Source organism: Aulonocara sp. 'chitande type north' Nkhata Bay, linkage group LG7 (genome assembly GCF_057382095.1).
Source record: "Aulonocara sp. 'chitande type north' Nkhata Bay isolate Kocher_YH1m ecotype deep benthic linkage group LG7, A_spYH_male_GT1.1, whole genome shotgun sequence".
Classification (NCBI taxonomy): domain Eukaryota; kingdom Metazoa; phylum Chordata; class Actinopteri; order Cichliformes; family Cichlidae; genus Aulonocara; species Aulonocara sp. 'chitande type north' Nkhata Bay.
In genome coordinates, this window is record NC_141350.1 from 50825133 (window position 1) to 50839299 (window position 14167).

A 14167-nucleotide genomic window follows, 5' to 3' on the forward strand; every position below is an offset into this window, starting at 1 on the left:
ATCATGTATACCAGCAGTCCCCAACCTTTTTTGCACCACGGACTGGTTTATATCTAACAATATTTTCACGGACTGACCTTTAAGGTGTTGCGGATAAATACAACGAAATAAAACCAGTACCGGCACCAAAAAAAGAAGATTTATTCATAACACATGGGAAAATACCAGAGAAACCGAGTTAACAATAAAAACACAAAAATAAATACATTAAAAACTGATAAAAAACCTGAAAACCATAAATTTCACACCTGAGGCTCAACTCTCGCAGCCCGGTACCAAACGACTCAAAGACCGTACCGGTAAAAGTGTGTGGGGAAGCGCTAACTGATTAAAGGACGGGGACTACTTTGTGTGACTTGTATAGTGCACAGTTAGACATTGTACAAGGATATATGATGAGGAGTTCTTCAAGGATCCATTCTGGGGCCACTTTTGTCAAACATCTGCTTTTTCTTGTGTATCCCAGATTAATACATCATACATAATTAAGATGTATAATAATTCTTTTAAATTAAATGAAAACAAAATGCAGAGTAATGTTTTAAACACAAAGATTAAAGTTATTGCTTAGTGCATCAGATGCTGACATCTTGGCATGTTGGTGTATTTTTGGACCTAAAGCAAAATTTCAGCAGCTACATTTGGCATTTACAAAATTAATTGATTATAAAGAACTGAAAAGCTTGTGTCTTGGCATGATTTTGGATAAACCTTTGCAAGGATTTGTGTTCAGTAGGGTTGTGCACTGTAATTATGTCTTTAGTTAGATTCTTTAAAAAGTAGCAGTTGAAGATATCCCAGATATTTACACTGGCTTCCTGTGTGGCGAAGCATTGATGTTAAAATACTACTATTGGTATACAAAGCACTTAATGGTTAGAGACCAAAAACACATTTGTGATCCACTGATGTCTAAAGTCTAAGATTATCTGAGACATCTGGTTTTCTTTCTATTCCCAAAGTCAAAACTAAACATTGGGGAAGCAGCATTTAGATTTTATGACCCGCATAACTTGAGCCAGCTCCCAGAAAACTTGAGGTCAGCTCTCGCGCTTAGTTTTTTTAATCAGACCTTAAATTTAAATGTGCCTGAGGCCTGATAAGACAGCATCTAGTTGTTGAGCTTGCCAAACAATATACAACATATCACCATTTTAATAAGTTCTGTATGCTTCTAGAAGGAGGAGGAGTTTTAGTGTTTTGGTACTTTTTTTAAAAAAACATTTATAACATGCAGAATAACTGTTCTGTTCCTTCTAGGTGTCATTAATGTTGTATGGAGGACGCAAGGTACACTCCTCTTAATGAGGTATTGACTCCGGGCTTCGGTGCAAGGTTACATGCTGCTAGAGTTTCATGAAAATGAAAACACTGTCTGTCAGCTAGTATTGTCCTAAAGCCGACCAGTGCAGGAGGTCCTCTGGTCATTTGTTACTAACAAAAAGAACAATAACAAGTTGATGGAAGAGGGTGTCATGCAGGTACAGAGTGAACTCTTTGCAGTTTTCAATTTAATCTAAGTTCTATTAACTAATTTTTGTTCTAATTGACTATGCTTCATCTTTTTATCTGCTGATCCAGTTCTGTCTGTGCAAGCTACGTACCCACCAGTGGTGCTTCCTCTTCTTCAATGTGCTGCTCTTCCACTGCTTGTTATTTGGGGCCGATTTCATCGAGGAGTACCTGCTGCAGCCTACGCCTGGGGTTTATGCTGATGGCACGGTTGTAGGCGTGAGAGAGAAAGCAAGGAAACTGGACCTGAGCAAGGCCAAGGAAAATGTGTCACAGGCTTATCCTATCGCTAACCCTGATGTCTGCAAAACCTCTGACCTTTTCCTCCTCACTCTTGTCTTCAGCTCTCCAGATAATATCACCCAAAGAGATGCAGTTAGGAGGACATGGGCCAATCAAACACTCATCCAAGGCTTTCCAGTGCAGATACTGTTTATCATCGGATCAACTCAGACTTCTGCTGCACAGGAAGCCCTCGTGAGCGAGTCTGAACGTTATGGAGATGTGGTTCAAGGTCATGCTACAGCTGACTCATCCCTCCATGGCCCAACAGAGAAGACAGTGCTGGCTATCCGCTGGGTGATCACCTTCTGCCCTCTGGCACGCTTTGTCCTGCTGACCAAAGAGTCTGTGTTTGTCAACCTTCCTGCCATTGTAGGCTATCTGCTTGGCTTACACAGGCACCCTGAGGACTTCTATCTGGGCAGAGTGATCCAGAGAGACTCTCCTGACAGGGATCCCAATAGTCCTGGCTACCTGCCCCCATCTCTCTACCCAAGCAAATACCTTCCTGAATACTGTGAAGGGGCAGCTTACATTCTGTCCCAGGACGTGGTCCGAAAAGTGTATGTAGCATCCGCAGAGGTCCGCGCACCTGTGCCAGCTGATGTTTTTGTGGGACTTTGTGCTAAGAAGGCCGGTGTTGCACCAACACACAGTGCCAGGTTCTCAGGAGGAAAACACATCCGCTACAATGCCTGCTGTTACCACTATATGTTCAGCTCAGCAGGAATGGGGAGCCATGAACTAGACAGAGTGTGGACTGACCTGAGACAGAGGGATAGAAAATGTTCGCTGTTGCAGACCTATTACGGACTGGTGGCCTGCAAAACCCTCACCTATCTGGATAAACTGTCCTTCTTCAACTCACAGGAAGGCAATTAATTTATATATGGTACAGACAACATGTAGAATGCATGTAAAGAAAAACGCAGGGTAAATCTAATAGGAAAGTGCATGACTTTTTGTTCTATTCACCATTAGAATTGCGCACATAATTGTTGGGGCTTTTTTCTTAAAGGCTGGATGATAGGTAACGGTGACAGGCGGTTTAAACTATAATGAGTTTTGTTATCCCTGACCTTTTAAAGTTATTGTGCCTGTTTAGATGTGTATCTGGTCATTATAAAAGCATGGTTGTAAATAATAAAAGACATACATACGATTCCTTAAGTGCCTTTGGTTCATTTCCTGGGACTCGACATGCTGGTGCCTGCTGGCTGACTCAGTCTGTCACGAGTCACTGGAACATTTGCATATAATGAAGTCTTGTTATTAGCAGCATTTGTGTGTTTGTGCTTTGAATGAAATGTAAAATAGGCTCCCAGGGTGTCTTTCCTTTGGTACACATAAAGAAAAGCAGGCAAGTTAGGGGGCTGTTAGTGAAGAACAAACCGTATATGCCCACACAGTCCTAAGAAGAGGTTTAATCAGGCAAAAATAATTGAGAACCCCTGTGTGGGTGGACATGTGGCATGGCAAAAGAGGGACCAAAAAAAAAACCTCTGGTACAATATGACAAAAGTGGTCCTTTTTGTGGTTAAAATCCACTCTAAACGTATGAATAATAACAAGTGGTAACACAAATAACTGATAACTGATCTGAGCCAATAAAATCTAACAAGTGTGTGTAGTTGACATAAGGCGGGTTTCCCAACTTTAGGGAACTAGTTGCCTGCAGTTCACTGAAAACACCAAGGAGGATAGTAAGTGTCCCGCATAATGCATAACAGAATAAGGTGACATTCAGGTTTTGACTATCTTTTAAGGAAAAGTCAAAGAAATGCTTTTCTTGGTCTTAGTATGTGTTATTAGCTCTTTATTTGCTATTTAAAAAAATAAAATAAAATCTGTGAATCTCTCCTCATTATTACTGGTTTTAACTCACTATTTATAGAGCAAAATGAACAGAATCAGCATTTAAAATACAATCAGGGTAAACAAAAAAATCCAGTTTACTCATTTATTTATTTAGTTTCTGCTGCACTTCCTTTCTAGAGCTTTCTATATTGGTTTTGGCATTATGAGCTAGTTTAGCGTGAACACACAGCAATTAGTATTACAGGAAATTAATCAGTTCCAGCTCTATTTTAGATTTCCCTGCAATTTTATGTCCTTCAAATGTTGCTTACGCTGCTGCTTCTCTCTCTAAATTCCACAAAAGGAAGGTTTGGCCTCTGTCCCAGGCCACAGGCTGACCAAACTAAATGTTTGGGTGTTCTACAACCTTCTCCTCTTCAGTGGCTCGCGCTGCAATTCTTAAATCTGCCTTGGCCAGGTTCCATTGTGTCTGCAAAGTTCACCTTGGCTGTCTGTCTCCGTGCATCAAGCCAAAGTATTCAAAGAATAACATCTCAGCACGTCTACGATAATTCTGGCTGCTGACCAGCCATAGCAACAGTTTGATTGGCGTACCATCATCTTGAACCCAGATCGCTCTCCGGGATTAATCAGGATGAATTAGCATCAACACATTCAATCCACGGCCTGAACACCACATGATTTCTGGCTTCTCTGTCAGTCTGTTCCCTAACAACTGACCCCATGATGCTTTAGTTTTAGATCTGATGTCATGTTATGGTCGCTACCATTCCAGTTATGTCATGGCTTTCTCTGAAGTATAACAGAAGGTCACAAAAGTATCAAGGATATTCTCTGTTAGGGAGAATAAGGTTTTTATATTCCTATATTAATCAGGCTTTTCTTTTAGTATTGGATTGGTATTAATAGAAAAAAATGGAGAAAATGTGCTCAGCTCCAGTAAAACTTTTACTCTTGCACTATAACAGAGCTGCTTTACACAATTTCAACAGTTCAAAAATCCCCTTTTATCTTATACTGCGCCTCAGTGAAGCCCACTAAATTCATTAAATGGTCCATTTTAATTCCCTTCCACCTCCCTTTAAGCCAACCTTTCTTCTAATTGGCTGCACCCTGCAAACAAAACATTTGAAAGGCAGGTGGGTGGCGTTTCTGATCTGTTGACATCAAACAGATCTGAATACAAAATATCTAAAACGGAAGCTTAGAACAGTTAGATTTACAGGGGTTACTTGTACCTATGTGTTTAATGCGAGCTTCTGACAGTGTAACACTGAATGTATGATATAAAATCATGAAAACCTTCACAGTAATGCTTAATTCATTCTTTTGTAGCAAACCTGCTTGCTTTCAGTGCAGGCTGACGCTTTCTCTCTTTTTCTCTTGTGCTTCTTTTCCTTTCTTTTCTTTCTCCCTCTCTCCTCACTGTGTCTCTGTGTGGAGTTAATTGCTTTCCATGCTGTTTCGAGGCTCTCTCAGGTCTGTGGCTAGAGCTGGTTATACAGTTGAACACTTGTACTCAATCAACTATTCACTCACCTGCTGTATTTAAGAGAGGCTCATCCACCCACTTGCTGTTGCAGCAGTACAACGTGCTAAGCAGCACTACGCCAGGCTCCCTCAATTTTCTTGCTCAGCATTTGGTTCCTTGTGCTTATTCGTGATTCCCGCCTCAAAGTTCCTGCCAGTTTGGCCTTGGAAAACTCTCCTCTGCGGACCTCCCCTCTTGCCAGACTCACACCTGGGGAAACTATTTGCCACCTCAGGCTTTGCATTTATCTCTCCACCCTTGCTCTGTATTTTTGAGTTCATCGATTTCTTTGTTCTTAGTAAGATTTATACCACTGAGACCACTCATGGAATAATCCACATGATCCCCCATAAAAATCACTTTTTTCAATTTTAGTTGAACTGCTATGACAGGGAAAATTGAATTTAAGTTGCCGCTTTACCACAGTAGCCAGCGAACAGTAGGAAATCTGTCCTATAAACCCCATCAAAAATTGTGTAAAACACATCCCTGAACTCCATGCAAAAACCCAGATGTTCCTTTGCTTCACCAAGACTTGTTCCTCATTTGCTCCACACCTCACACTTTATTTGTGGCCTATTGACTTTCCAGGACTACACAACTGCATTTCCTTTCTACTTAAAAACTATAATCCTGCAGTTTTCATTGACTTTTCCACTGAAACCTTCATTGAAGGTATAGTAGTAAATTGGTTTTCTTCTTTCAAAACTATCCCTATAGCCACACTTAAGAAATAAATAAATAAAGACTGTAGAACTTAAAAAATAGTTGCCAAAAGCACTTGTCAGTACAGTTATTCTACACAAAGTCCTCAACACAAACTGCTGGATCAAAAAATTCTGTTGAGGTCTGGTAGGATTTTCCAAGGGAAAGTGGAAACATGGTCAGCAGAGTGGGAAAGCTAACAGACCCCCCAAAACCACACGTAGACTTGAGCGCATGCAAGGACACACATATGTAGATGCACACTGATTACACAGCCTGCAGAGATTGGTAATGTGAGGTTAAGGGCTCGGTAAACTGCATGTGGGTGGTGTGCTCTAATGAATGCTTCTCAGAGAGGCGCATCTCTGCAGGGACAGACTCATCAAACCAGAGAAGACTGTTTTATTTGGAGTGTTTACACCGTCCCTGGGTTTTTAAGCCACGGCCACTAATTTTAAAGGGCGTTAATGTCACAGCTGATGAAAGAAATAATTGTCAATTTTGCATGTGCATATAACTCCTTCAACAGGACATGTAGCGTGCGTTTTAGTACATAAGTGTAGAATCCCCATAGGCTGCTGTAAGTTTTATGTTTAGCGCTGAAGCCCGGTATTCATGTGGCCCTCCCGCCCACGTTCATTTACGTAGAAGCAGTAACCTCAAGGATAAACCCTTTTTTGACGACATCTGTGGTTTCTGTTGCTTTCCCTTTTTGTAAACTCCATAATCTTTCCTTTGAGGTTTCGGTCACTTTGCCAAGCCAGGAGTATGTGCCTCTCTGTGGAGCTGCTTTTGACTTTTTGTGTTTTAATTATGCATTCTATAGCTTTCGCCTGACTATTTTTTTCTCCAAACTGCTCCATCTGGTTGAAATTAGGTGCATTAAACATGAACGATTGACTCCACTCCTCTGCCTGAAGGTTCTGGGAGGGAAGGATACACAGATGAAAAGTATCATAGTGTTAACATCTTTTTTCGAATAGTGAAGTGAAAACTCAAAATATTAATGAAATATTAATGAAATATGACATATTACTCATTAAGCTGAATGTCTGCACTTTTATGGCTATTAATTCATAATAACTGACAGCTGAGGCATACAAGCGGGTATGACCATTGGATGCGCACCATTATAGATGTATACATGACTTATGGTGATGACTGATAATTTAGTTGAGTGTTAACAGCATACTATTGAGCCAACTCTCGATCTCAGTGTGAAAAAGAGCATTCTTTAAATCACAACCTTTAGGATAAAAGAACAAATAAAATGACTTAGTACTAAACACAGCTTGATAGAGAATGGCTTCAATTTTGAAGGTATTTGACAACAAAAAGTCTAGGTCTGATATAATCTTCAGCCTAATGACAGCAATAGACAAAAGTTTAAAGTCATGTGATAGCTAGTGTCTCTTTATCATCTGCTTCTTATCATTAAATCAGTCAGTGTAGATCAAGTTAAATAAAAACTTTTGTTTATAACTTTTGTGAGACGGTGATTTAAATCATGTGAGATGTGTTAAGATAAGCTCAAAGTGAGTGCAGCTCTGTTCAGTCCGGTGAGGTCTTTTTTTGACTGACGCTTGCATGTGCTTATGTATTGTACACCGCCCACGTGTCTCTAACATTACATAAATATCATAAAATAGTCTAGATACATTTTATTCTTGCAAGTCTGAACATTCAGCTCAGCTCTGCGTTAGCCGTTCTAATCATCATTCAAACACATGGCAGCAATTCAGTACATTCAGGCAGTTTAAAACCCAAATCCAAAATAAGCCAATATTTAAAAACAAGAATAATGCAACTTCTCATTTCCAATATTTAAAGTGTTCTTTTACTGTTCCTTGCAGTCCTTCATTTTCTCTTAAACTTGTGGGAAATTAGAGTGAGCTGGCTTCTTTTCCCACAGACATGCCAAGGTTTGAACATTTTTAGGCTGTCAATGCAAAAATAAATCTTTGGGTAATTGCTACTGGTACTGGTGTGAGCTCCAATGGGTTGGGCTCGTCAGCCCTGTCAGTGTCCCGAGGCACTGACTGATTTATCAAAGGATCCTCAGTCACTGCTGTCACGATCAGTGCTGGGTGGAGACTCAGTCTGCAATGAAGCATCACTTTATTAGAGGCTTGTACTTTATTTGTTTATGAGTCCTGTCTTGGCAGTGCAGTATTTTCCCTTTAGTTTCAAACGCTCTATGCCAGACGATAAAGACATCTGTTAACATTGTAACACTTTTTATTATTTTTATGCCTTTTATTTCTGGCACTTACATTCAAGATACATTGTTTAATCAATTGACACTCTGTATAACTAGAGGCACTTTAAAAGTACATTTCCAGTTTACAGTTTAATTAAAACCCAGTCATTAGTTATCTTGGCAGGAGACACTCTTCCTGGGTTCCATAATAGCTTAAATAAGAACCATAAAACACTTTATTAATGCCATATAACACACTGTAAGACAGTTCTAAATACATATAAGAAATCTGTAGAAGACTGTGTTCATTAACCATTATAAATTTTCCTTATGTTACTGATATACAGCTGTTTCAATATTGAGTGATCTTTCTTTTCTTTTTCTTTTGGCTGCTCCCCTTAGGGGTCACCACAACAGTTCTTCCTCTGGATGTTCTCCTCCACCACATCCATGAATCTTTTCTGTGGTCTTCCCCTTTTCCTCCTTCCTGGCAGCTTCATATTAAAATCCTTTGTCCGGTATATCCACTAGCCCTCCTCTATATATATCCAAACCATTTCAACCTTGCTTCTATAACTTTTTCTCCAAACCTGAGCTGTCCTTCTGATGTACTCATTTCCCGTCCTGTCCATGTTTGTCCTTCCCAGTGAAAACCTTAACATCTTCAACTCTGTCACCTCCAACTCTCCTTCCTGTCTTTTTTTTTTATCAGTGCCAAACCATACATCACAGGAGATCATTCTTGCTGCTATCCTTCTGTCGCAAATAACTCCTGACACTTCACTCCACCCACTCCACCTGTCTGCACTCTCTCCTTCACCTCTCTTGTTATCTCTCAGGTGCTTTGGTGTTAACTCCAGGTACTTAAACTCATCTGCCTGGATTATCTCTACTCCTTGCAGCGTTGCTGTAACACTTACCTCTCTTTCATTCACACACATGTATTGTGCCTTGCTTCCACTGGCTTTCATTCCTCTTCTCTCGAGTATATACTACCACTTCTCCTTGCTCCTTCCAGCTGCCCCCTACTTTCAATACTGATAACAATTTCGTCTGCAAACATCATACCTTATGACCTCATTAGTCAACCTGTCCATCATCACTGCTAACAAGAAGGGCCCCAGAATTGATGTAATTCTACCACCACCTTGAACCCATCTGCTATTCCAACCACACACCTCACCACTGTCTTTGTCCTCATACATGTCAGTGATTTCCATCTCAATTCAACTTTATTTATATAGCTTCAGTTCACTATAACAGTTAGCTCAAGGTGGTATATTGCAAGATAAAGACCCCAGCAGTCAGACAATCCCCTGTGAGGAAGCATTTGGTGGTGGTGGAAAGGAAGAACTCCCTTTTAACAGGAAAAGAGTTTTGATCTATGCTCAGAGAGGGACAGCCATCAGCCTTGAACTGTTAGGGGATGAGAGTGAGAGCAAAGAAAGATTGCATACAAGAACAAATGATGTATTATAATAGAAATGAAATGTTTTAATCATTAACAGGAAGTTTAAGAACAGCTTGTAAAAGTGTTCATAACTCACCAAAGATGTATAAATTTTTTATATCCATCTGTGTTGTAAGCATGCTAAAATGCTCATGTCCTTCTCATGAATGGTAAAAAAATTAAAGTAGGGGGTTTCCAGTTCTAAATGAAGTCTTTTCTTTTCTGCGTTGGTTAATGGTTGGGGTAGCAGTGTGGCATTGCTTTACCTGAAAGAAAAGAAAAAATCCCAGGGCTGGACAGGAAAGGGTGAAAAAGCGATAGAGAGAGAGAGAGAGAACGAGAGCGTGTAAGTATTTTACAGGGTGGTTTGAGTTGTAATAACAGTCATTATAAAATCTGGGTTTCCCAATAAAACCAACACATCTTATTACAGGTTCCTCCTCAGAAGCTCACAGGAACTGATGGGTTATCAGTGTCAAAATCTACGATGGGGTCAGGGATAGTTGTCTTTGAGCCCACGTGTAGAATCTCCATATCAAACCTAACACTTGTGGTGATGGTTGAGGTTTAACGCTCCAATACGCTGACCATAGATCTGTGCTTTTTTATGCTTGGAGCTACAAATCCCACAGCTTGATCCCGGGTCAGTTTTACTTCTCAATGCTACAAGTTGCAGATGAGCGTCAGTGTGGACACCACCTCGCTTTAATAGACGGGAAATGTGAAACCATGCCTGACATACAATTCACTGTTGCATCTCACTGTTGAGCTGTTGCTCTCAGCCCTCGTGGCAACAACATTTAATTGTATCTTCAAAAAAAGAGCAGGGAAAATGAAAGGAAATGAGACAGTAAAAGCAAAGGGCTGGCATATATTTGCTTGTTTGTGGAGAGTCATGGCATGCACACAAAGAAACATTTCAGCCAGGTTTTTAACCGCCCATCTCAGGCACATCTGGATTGGATGTGAAAGAAACAGTCGGAAAATAGTAACAAACTTTAAAATGTTAGCTGCTGAGCTTTTCAGGTGCTTAGCAGGTGCTCTTACTCTTGAAAAACTTCCTAAGGGGTAGCAGAACTGTTGTATTAAATCAAACTCTTGCAATTATTTTCAAAAACTGATTCTTTTTAAAAGTTGGAAATTCAGCAGTGCAAATAGCTATGCTGTGATTAATTGTGCTGTATCTTCTTTTACATGTAGATCTATTGTGCCAGCACGGCAGATGATCAGACAAGGAATGACGAAAATACACAGACTAAATACACACAGGACGTGATCAGGGGAAGTGGAAACACTTGGGGAAACAGCTAATGAACATAATGACAAAGGGGAAGTGAAACTGGACACACTGAACATGTAAACAGACTCTCCACAATAAAACAGGAAACATAATGAGATGCAGACATGACAACATGAGCTTGAAAACATAAGACGTGCACACATGAAACGCGACAGATTTAAACAAGCAGACTTAACATGACGAACTGACAAAGGAGACTTAAACACAGGGGGTGATAACACGAAGGGGGTCTAAGAAACAATGAACTATAATGGCAAACTAGGCATAATAGAAATGGGCTTAGATAACGTAATGAACTTAAATATAAACCATAAACATCAAAAAATGTTAAAACTCAAAACGCTGGGTCAAATGACCCATGACAAAAACAAACAACACTTTGGTCAACTTTGTTATATTATTATGTGCTATAGAAATACATTTTGATTTGACTTGATTTGAAAAATGTTCAGATTTAGGACAGTCTGGGCAATTAGCTGTCAGAACTTCTCCATAATTTTACACATTCTTTGTTTATTGCATCAGCCTTTCTCTTTCATGTAAAAAAAAACCAACATCGTGTTTTTGTTTGTTTATTTGTTTTCTTGTTTTTGTTAGACTTTCATACAATAATATATTATATATATTTAGATGTCTCTGGGATTAAAAGTACAGTTAAACTTTATAGTGACAGAAAGTGACGTTTCACTGGTCTCACCTGCTGAAAGTAAGACTGGTCTGTATGTGGCCCATTGTGTAAAGTGAGTTTGTCGTCCCTGCTCTAAATGTTTGAAATGTGTCACAGTTTGCAGTTCAATCTTGAAAACGTTTAGATATGTCCTACTGGCTTTAGCTGCCCTCATCCCAAAGTCAATGCAATCCTCTCTATTCGGCCCTCAGAACTTGATCTTACCCTGACCTGAATGAGTTTTCGTTTCAGAGAGGTCTTTGAACCAGTCATATGTGAGGTAATCTGCACTAGGATGCTTTTCCACTGTGAGCGCTGCAGGCAGAGATTTCATAGCAGAAAGATTTGTAGCTTCAGCTAGTCAGCGGATTTTACTGGAGACTTTTATCTGCGCATAATATAGGCGCTCTTATAATACTTTTTTATTTGTCTCCCTGCTTGAAGCTTGAAGTTTACTTCGCATTTGTAATTTTCTTTTACTGAGTTTTTTTTTAAACCTCATTTTTATTCGAAGGATCTTCCAGTGGATGCTTATTGCTTAGGGATAAAAACATGCCTGTGCTAAAATGGACACAGCGTATTGTCTCTTTCTGAGGAAGAGAAACAACTATTCTGTAATGATAGCTCTGACTTGGTGCGGCTGTGAAGCACAAAATTATTCTGTCTGTTGGATCAGGTGCCAGTGAACTGGCTTTTGGATTCTTGTATGTCACTAACCCTCTTATTTAATCCTTTTTTTTCCCTCTTTCTTTTAAATTTTGAAAGACACTTCCTCACTTTCACTGCTCTCTCACAGCATTTTGCATGTCTGCATCCGCATACTCAGACATGCAATGACGCAAGTGAAACACAAACAGAGCAGATGAGTGACTGGACCAGTTAACAGTCACCAGTGTGATTCTAGCACCATGAACAGTGCCTGATTCCTATGGCCTCAGGACTGTCACAGAGTTAGCCTGCTCTGCTCTGTGTAAATCAGCCACAGTGTGAAGAATGCTAAAAGTGTTTCGCTGCTGTCTTGTCATTTCCTGAGGGTGTTCACTCTGTTCATCTGTCTCTCATCTCCCTGCGGGAAGAAGGGTTAAAGAGACACTCCACAGATAAGATTTAAGAAAGCACCGAAAACCTGAGCGCAAGCATTATGAAAAATGGGGCCAATCACCAATGAGTGTCTAGAAAGATTATAAGAAGTGTAGGATGCAATGTTTTTGGCCACACTGGGGACTAAAAGGCTAAATATATTAGGATATCCCAGGGTATGCCAATTTTAAAGACTTGTGATAAATAACAGCAGGAGTATGTATTTAATTCTGTAAATTGCGTTCTCTATTTCAGAGTTGTTCTGTGTGTGTGTTTTGAGGCACTGTCATCCCATTAGGTTAAAATGGTTCATTTCATTAACGATAATATTGTTCACTTAGTACTACTTTCTGCTAATTTTATGATTTTTTTTTTTACTGAACTTTCTGTACATCTAATATACATATTACCAGAATGTTCCCATGTAAGAGCCTCCTGAACAATATCAGACGCTGCAGCTTCAGCAGGGTGTGTGTGTGTGTGTGTGTGTGTGTGTGTGTGTGTGTGTGTGTGTGTGTGTGTGTGTGTGTGCACACAAAAAGAGGCATACCCACATTCTCTTAAATGCATGAATAAATCCTACTAAATATACAGGGATCAGGCATAACATGACATGATAACACTGATCATCTCTTCATCATGGCACCTGTTAGTGAGTGGGGGCAAGTGGACATTTTGTCCTCAAATCTGATGTTAGAAGCAGGAAAAATGGACAAGCTTAAGGATTTGAGTGAGTATGGCAAGGACCCAATTGTGAAGGACCGATGACTGGGTCAGAGCATGTTCAAAACTGCAGCTCTTGTTCCTGGTCTTGGGTGAGCAATGTCTGTCAAATGTGAAAGTCCAATTAAGGAACAGTGTTGAATCAGCGACAGGGTAATGGGCAACCAAGGCCCCTTCTAATGGATAATACTAATAATTTAATTAATTGTGGAGGGTGCATCACAGTTGGTTGTGCATGGGCCTACATGGTAGCAGACCAGTCAGGATGCCCATGCTGATCCCTCTCCATTGCTGGATGTGCCAACAATGTGCATCAAAACTGGACCACAGAGCAATGGAAGGCCTGCTCTGATAGATCACATGTTCTTTTATATCACATGGATGGCTGGTTGCAGCATTTAGCTGGGGAACACCTGGCAAAGTTTTGGCATTTTGGAAGAATAATCCAGGTTTATCTACTGTGATTCATAGATATAGACATAATATAGTGGTCCATGTGTGGCCCTTTGCTCACTGTATTAAGTCAGTATAGCCCTCTAGAGAAAAATGTTGCCTACCCTGCTCTTAAAGGACAAGAGAGAGCAAGAGTCAACAACGTACGCAAACTAACCCACACTTAAAGGTCAAGTCATCTTTTTTCCCTTTAATTTATCACCTGCCTTTTTCTTAGCTCCACCTCCTACCACCTGGGTTAAAGCTTAGTCAAGCTTAGTCAAGACTGTGTAAGGCACATGTTTTATGTTTCAATCATAGCCTAGTGTTGCCTATATATTATTCTAAAGATACTAAACAGAAACCTTTGCAGCTTCATAAATATTTAAATGTTAAAGCATAGTTATGCCATTTTGCTGGCTGCATATGGACACTGTTGTATCTTCTATGGCAGGGGTGCAATTTCC

General features: G+C 40.0%; 1 protein-coding gene across 1 annotated transcript; it reads left to right on the forward strand.

Moving 5' to 3' along the window:
* Positions 1 to 1413: 1413 nt before the first annotated feature.
* b3galt9 (beta-1,3-galactosyltransferase 9) lies at positions 1414 to 2922 on the forward strand. Its single transcript, XM_086302580.1, has 2 exons — positions 1414 to 1481; positions 1582 to 2922. The coding sequence occupies exons 1-2, from the start codon at positions 1461 to 1463 to the stop codon at positions 2674 to 2676; spliced, it is 1116 nt and encodes a 371-aa protein (XP_086158706.1). The 5' UTR covers positions 1414 to 1460; the 3' UTR covers positions 2677 to 2922.
* Positions 2923 to 14167: the final 11245 nt, after the last annotated feature.